This window comes from Centrocercus urophasianus, unplaced genomic scaffold (genome assembly GCF_019232065.1).
Source record: "Centrocercus urophasianus isolate 14NV4802_14NV808 unplaced genomic scaffold, USGS_Curo_1.0 seq_9, whole genome shotgun sequence".
Taxonomy (NCBI): domain Eukaryota; kingdom Metazoa; phylum Chordata; class Aves; order Galliformes; family Phasianidae; genus Centrocercus; species Centrocercus urophasianus.
The window spans coordinates 27087278-27094455 of record NW_024885532.1 but is presented as its reverse complement, the minus strand read 5'-3'; the positions used below and the strand labels follow the sequence as shown (position 1 = coordinate 27094455).

Here is a 7178-nt window from a genome sequence, read left to right as displayed (position 1 = left end):
GCTTTTGCCCTATCTAACGGGTCCTTCGGGGTTCAAAAACCGAGAAACCGCCGCCGGCCGCCACCCGCCGCGGGGCTGAGGCGGCTCAGACCACCACCGGCCCCAGCGGACAGGGCGCGGGGCGGGCTTGCAGTTCCCCGCCCCGCCCCGCGCCCGGCTCGGCCCGCGTTGGCCCCTGCTCGGCTTGCCCGGCCCCGGCGGGGTCTCCACAGCGACTCGAGGCCGCTTGGGTTACTAGGGCGGCGGCGGCGGCACGAGTGCTTGAGGCCCCGGCCTCCAACTGGCCACGGCCAACAGCCGCCGCCGCCGCGCCCATAGGCCGCCGCCTATATAGGGAGCGGCGGGTGGCTGCGGTGAGCGGCTGGGCGCTGGGAGGAGCAGGGCGGCAGCCTCTGTCGCGACCTCTGAGGCAGGTGCGGGGTTCCGTAAGCGGGTACGTTATGTTCGGTTTTTAATTTGCGATTTTTTTAAAGAAAAGTTTTTTTTTTTTTTTTTTTTTTTTCCTCCGGAAGGTGCCGAACTCGTGGCGATGCGCCGCAGGGGGGAGACGAGCCGGGCGGGGCGGCGGGAGTCTCTCCCCGCTGCGCCCTGCGGCGGGCGGACCGTGCTGGGAGTACTGGTGGAGAACGGGCAGCAGCGGCCCGGCGCCCAGGTAAGCCTCGGAGAGCCTCTCCGAGCCGTGGAATCGGGGAATGCCGTGCCGGCCGTGTTCCCCTGGAAGGAAAGGGAGACTCTGCGAGGTTTTCCCCAAGCTTTTACCTTCTGGACTCGTCCTGGGGCTGGCTGAGAGAAAGCAGCTCTGTACTGGCTTACAGGACGTTGCTCGGCTGTGTGTGCCTACGGACTGCTTGGTTTTGGCGATGTGAAGCCCGTAGCTCAGTCAGCTGTAGATGATGGGGAGGATTGTATCGTAAGTTGAAGTCTCATGGATTGTGGTGCTTAAGTTCAGAAGTTCAAAGTTGCTTTGTAACTCAAAATGCTTTTTTGCCTTTAAGTCTGTGGCAGCACCTGAATACTTCCGTTCATCACCATGACTTGCTGTAGCACCTGCTCCTTGCCAGCCGGATGGAGCCAGGCAGTGTCCTTACCTTATTTTCTGTGGGAGTGAGTCTGCTCTCTTGGTTACTGATTTCTACTGCCTGTTACCTCCTGTAAGGTCTCTGTTGCAGCAGCAAGCAGTACTTCCTAAGCACCAGCTGTAGCTGCTGGCTTTCCCAGCAAACTTGTATTTATTTGCCATTAACCAAGGAAAGTGATATGCTTTTCTAAAACAATGATACTAAAACAAATGATACTGTTGTTTTCCTTTTGAATTGTCTTGCCTCAAGATTACGATGTGTTCTGTTTCAGAATACTGCTATTACCAGGCGCTTATCTGGCTCTGAGAATACCTTCCCTGAAGCTGGAAAAGATGAAGTATCCAACTGTGTGGTCAGTACTACATCAAAACAGGACTTTACTATCTACATTGATGAACCAGAAGAGAAAGAAAACCACAGCTGCCAAGAGGATGAAGAACTGGAATCAAGCCTGTGTGAACTGGATACTAGTGCAATGACATCCAGTATTCACCTACTGTTGGATCTGAGTACAGGTAACTCCTGTTAATGTTCATATAGTATCACAGGTGCTTGTAATGTGGTTATGAATCATGCTGGCAGTGACCTAGTGAGTAGTTTATCTTAAAATAATTACTACTTCATGATAACTTTATTTGAATCAGTGTGATGCACAACACTTCTATGCTAGAGATGGCCAGAGATGGTGAAGAGACTAAATGTCTTTCTGGCTTCTCTTTTGTATTAGGATCTCCCATGCTAGTGGACACATCCTTCCGGTGCCAGCCTGAGGATCAGATGGGAGATCCTATAACTCTAATGACTGTGGGAGAGTACGCAGAAGACATTCATCAGTACCTCCGAGAAGCTGAAGTGAGTGTCTTCTAACAAATGCAAAGATGTGTGGGATCTTCCTGATAGGCTGCAATACTGCAGAGTCTGATAGGCTGCCACACAGTAACTCTGGGCTGTCACTGAATAAAGCCATCACTGGAGCTCAGTTCTTAGGAATCTTCTAGACAGTGATAAGTTATTTCAGGCATCACTCCACATCCTGGAAATGGGATGTGAGAAGATTATTGCAAAATACTAATGCAGTTCAATTGGACCTCGCTGGCTGTTCTGCTGTAGTAGATTTTTAATTTATTTTTTTCAAAGCAGTGAAGTGCAGTCTTCCAGTAAGAGGGTAGGAGAAATCTGATGCATTTAAAGTCATTCTCAGGTCCCTCTGAATATGTTTAATAGCAAACGCTGGACTTCCCAGTTCAGGGAACATCCTTTACTCTTATGCTACTAACATGGTAGTAGCATGTCTCTTCAGTCTTTCTAGAGATACTGGTGAACTCTAATTAGAGTTACTCCCAAACCAGCTACTGACAGTGAAGCTTCTCATGCTTCTTCAGGCGCAAATATAAAAAAAAGTCAGTCAGTTCAGCCATCAGTGGTTGTCTTTGGGGTAAGCATTCTGATCCTTAAGTTCTCTTTCCAAACAGGTGAAATACAGGCCCAAGCCCTACTACATGAGGAAGCAACCAGATATCACAACAGAAATGCGTGCCATCTTAGTAGACTGGCTGGTGGAAGTAGGGGAAGAATATAAACTTCGAACAGAGACACTGTACTTGGCGGTGAACTACCTGGACAGGTTCCTCTCTTGTATGTCTGTTCTCAGAGGGAAGCTGCAGCTTGTAGGAACAGCAGCAATTCTTCTGGCTGCGTGAGTGTTTATCTCATGAAATCTTAGTGAGCAAAACTTAGTTTTGGACTGTCTTTTGACTTAATTTGAAGGACTTAAGCTTGCAGTGGTCGGTAGCTTTTCATGCTGTCCTAAGATGGTGCCCCATCCCTGCAGGCTTTCAAGGTAAGGCTGGATCAGGCCCTGTGTAACCTGATCTAGCTGTGCACGTCCCTGCTTATTGCAAGGAAATTGAACTAGATGATCTTTAAAGGTCCCTTCTAATTCTGAGGAGTCTATGATTCTGTGATTAGCTTCTTGACAAGTGCTTCTTAGCACTTGCAAAATTAGGCATTTAATATTCTTTATTGAGGGAACTGTAGAGGGAAAACTTTGTAACCATAACACCAGAAGCAAAAACAATGCTGCATTAAGCCACTAGCTCACTGTAGATTAAAAGTTGCAATCTGCAATTAAGCTTAAACTGCTTTAAATAGACAGGGTATCAAGCAAAGCCTAGGAGTGCATGGATTTTTGTCTGGAGTGCATGATGTTGCTGAAACTTTCTCTTCAGGAGTTTTCCTATTAGTCAAGCATGCTAATATGAGTGTATGCCTATCTAGGCTGATGACTTAGAAGTATCTTTGTCTTCCCACCAATTTGATCTTCAAGTCTCTCCTATACTGGAGAAAGATTAGAATAAGACCTCTAAGCCAGTCTTACAAATGTCACATGCTCACCTTGAGATGGGCCCAGCAGAAAGTTCTGTTACTCTAGCTTTTAAGCTGACATTTTTTCTATTTTTGTCTATATTTTTTTTTTCCAGGAAATATGAAGAAATCTACCCACCAGAAGCAGATGAGTTTGTGTATATAACAGATGATACATACACAAAGAGGCAGTTGCTAAGAATGGAACACCTGCTTCTCAAGGTCTTGGCTTTTGACCTCACAGTGCCAACCATCAACCAGTTCCTACTTCAGTACATCCACAGGCATGGAGTCTGTTTCAGGACAGAGAATTTTGCAAGGGTATGAACTACCATTCTCTTAAAGTAGCTGCTTTATAGGCTACTACCATCAGAGTGCAGGCTTTTGTGCTTCATTATTTCTGGATAGATGTCTGGGAATACTGAGCTTAGACTGTCTGTCTGGTCAACTAGACTATCTTGGCAGCAAGGTGATAGGAGTCCATTCTTCAGCTGTGTGTGTATAGGAAGCCTGACCTGGACATGATGATTCATCATGTTGCTGCACAGTGACACAGCATATTCCCACAGGACTGCCTGGGGAAACAGTACTTCAGAATGGTGTCACTCAAGCTTATAACAAAAGCTCTGACTTGCTGCTTAGATCAAAAAGTGTAAGATTTGTACAGTGCTTATTCAAACAGCCCAGATTTGTTTCTTAGGTGCTCATTTAGCTCAGGTCTCTAAGTGAGGTTCATCTATGTGAGCAGAATCCTGCTGGACAATGCTGAAAGTTCTGTAAGATCAACAGAACTGGAATACTACCCACCAGATGTGTAACTCATGTTTCTTACATAGAACTGAGGACCACCGACCAATTGAACTGCTCATATATTGGCATGGTTCTACCTGATAGAGCCACTCTGTTTGAAAGACTTGTGCTTTGTTTTTTTGTTTAAGTATCTTGCAGAGCTGAGTCTCCTTGAAGCGGATCCTTTTCTGAAGTACCTTCCTTCACAAACTGCTGCAGCAGCCTACTGTCTAGCAAACTATACAGTGAACAGGTCATTCTGGGTAAGAATAACTGCATTCTGATGTTTAGCTCCAGCTCTTTATAACTGGAGAACTGCTGAGAGGTAGGAGTGGCTTCAAATCATGTTATTGTAAAGGCTGAAATGCAACGATGAGCAGCTCTTCCCAGTCTAATGAGTCTACATAATTAATTTAACATTTGTTAATCTGAATTATCTTGCCATCTCCCTGAAATAGGAAGGACCTTTTTGTCTTCACTTGTGTCAAGTGTGCACCGCAGGCCTTGTCAGTAGGTAGTCTCAAGCTTCTTCCCTAGATAGAATTCAGGGGCTTTTTGGGAGGGGAAGGGAGAACTGAATGTGACTACACTGAGTGGCAGCTGTAATACAAATCTTGATAGGCCTGTCAGGTATCTGTGCTTTAGCAGGAGGCAGAATCCAGAAGAAACATAATGAGTGCAGTGTACTTAGAGCAGAAGGAGATTCTTCTCAGACCTGACATCAAGCAAGACTCATAGTAAAACTGATGGCAGGATGCACTTGAATCCTTTTCAGAAATCTGGAGTGAGAACTGACATAATGAAAATAGTTCCTGCTTCTATAGAAAATGCATCTTACCTAAAGTAGAAAAACATTTTTTTCCTCTCTTACCAGCCAGAAACACTTGCTGCATTCACTGGATATTCATTAAGTGAGATTGTGCCTTGCCTGACTGACCTGCATAAGACATGCCTTGATGCTCCACATTGCCAACTGCAAGCAATTAAGGAGAAGTATAAACAGTCTAAGTAAGTAACTAAGAAGCTAGTATTTCCTTACTTGAAGGTTGTAGGCACAGGATGATTCTGGTTGAGCAACTTTGGTTGTAATTCTTATAGTTCATTAATTTCTTATACTGGACAGCTTTTGTTGCTGATATTGGAGCCTTCCTCAGCATCTTGAGGGGAAAAACTCTTCTGGACAGGAAAGTAGTTAACTCATAGATATACAAATATAGTGGATCCCAGTTCTATTGCAGTACTGCATGATAGCTTCTTTCCTACTGTGCTTCATCAGAAGGGCCCTTAAAGTACATTTACATTTGTCAACTAAGCTAGTAGTTTCATTGGTTGCATTTCTATTCCAGGTACCTGCAGGTATCTCTTCTGGAGCCCCCAGCAGTTCTTCCTCTACACTAGAGATGTTGGATCCTGGACTTAGGTTTATTTTGTCTCGATGAACAAAGCTATGGTCTAACATCTCAGAGCACTGCAGGTCATGTGCCTGTAACCACGGTGATGAGAACAGTTTTTAGCTAGTATTTTTTTTAATTAGATGCCTTTTTAAAAAAAGGATATTTGACTATAGCTCTTAATATAATTGACAGCACTTTTAATAAATGCCTTATTACACTTTCTCTGAGTCTTCTGATTCCAGTTAATATATGCAGTAATGGTGCATGGGAAGGTTTTCTTACAAAATCACTGGGATGGGCCTTTAATCGAGCTGCTATGGATCAAGTGATAATCCTCCAATCCCATACTGTTGACTGTTTCTTTTTCATCTAAGACAAGCTGATGTGCTCATGAGCAGAACCTACTTTCTGCAACTTGTGTGTGTATGCAAAAACAAGTCTGTGAATATTGATGACTGTCAATGCTCAAGTGAAAATTCAATTCCCATTACAGTGCAGTAAAGCAGCATTTTCTCTGGGGCAATGGATGAAAGGGAAGCTGTGACTTTAGCAGAAGGGGGCAGGCAATGGGTGGGAAGCTTTCCTTCCAAGTTCTTAACTATCTCATCCTGAGCTCCTGCACTGTGTTGTACCCCTCAGCTCTTCACACAGGAGTATATAATGAACGCCTCACCCTAAAAGCAAGAGCACCAAAGAAGAGCACTTATCTTGCATACTTTTAAAGCATAACTTCTCTTCAAAGTAGTAGAAAAGCAAGTAATTGATAAGGTTAGTTAAAAGAGCAGCTTGTCTGGAGCATTCTCTTAATGTTTAAAAAAAAAAACCTAATGAAATACTGTAATACTACTCAAGGCTTATTCCTTCTATGAAAAAATAATCTGAACAGGGCATTATGTGTCATAGCAAGAATATGTTTAATGCTTGACATTAACATGCAGTTCAACAGAAGTCCTGCACTTAGTTTAATTACTAGGTAACAAGCCTATTGCTTTATAAAACCTGATCATACCAGTGTCTGTGTCATGAAGCTTTTAGCTTTAAGTGTTTCCCTTCCTTTAGTATGCACACAAAAATTTTCTCCCGCCTCCTCCGTTTGTAGGCTCATGAATCCTGCTAGGGCTGCAGACCATTGTACATCTCCAAAACAGGGTAATAACTAATTTACTCAAAATAACCTGCAAGGCAGGGGAGCATTTAGTTTTCCGCCTGCCCTATGCAGTTTTTAGGTTCACTGCAAATGCTTTCTAGTCAAGTGCATGCATCTCATTGAATGGCAGATGTGACCAGGTATCCCTTACTTACGTCTCTGGTACATGCTTTATGATGGGAGTTAAGACTATCAACTGTTTTACTGCAGTAAATTTCACAGCTTATGGGTGAATGAATGTCTTAAAGGTGGGCTATGAACTACACCTATGCATTCAGGCAAATCCTTCAAAGTAGGTGGCTGAGAACAATGACCAGAGGCAGTGATGTCTAGCTACAGCATGGAGTGGAGATTTCCTTGATTCATTGTTTCATAATGGAAAAATAAGTGTACTGAATAGTCTTT

At 44.1% G+C, this 7178-nt stretch overlaps 1 protein-coding gene across 1 annotated transcript; it reads left to right on the top strand.

Annotated features, from left to right (window-relative positions):
- Positions 1–529: 529 nt before the first annotated feature.
- CCNA1 (cyclin A1) lies at positions 530–5808 on the top strand. Its single transcript, XM_042839011.1, has 8 exons — positions 530–652; positions 1351–1594; positions 1807–1931; positions 2552–2775; positions 3560–3764; positions 4382–4495; positions 5107–5240; positions 5579–5808. The coding sequence occupies exons 1-8, from the start codon at positions 530–532 to the stop codon at positions 5628–5630; spliced, it is 1221 nt and encodes a 406-aa protein (XP_042694945.1). The 3' UTR covers positions 5631–5808.
- The last annotated feature ends 1370 nt before the right edge of the window (positions 5809–7178 follow it).

Excerpts from the sequence above, each read along its gene's own strand:
- CCNA1 (XM_042839011.1), top strand. The coding sequence starts at position 530 with ATGCGCCGCAGGGGGGAGACGAGCCGGGCGGGGCGGCGGGAGTCTCTC. Across the intron at positions 1,595-1,806 it reads ACTGTTGGATCTGAGTACAG|GATCTCCCATGCTAGTGGAC; the intron begins GTAACTCCTGTT and ends CTTTTGTATTAG. Across the intron at positions 2,776-3,559 it reads GCAGCAATTCTTCTGGCTGC|GAAATATGAAGAAATCTACC; the intron begins GTGAGTGTTTAT and ends TTTTTTTTCCAG.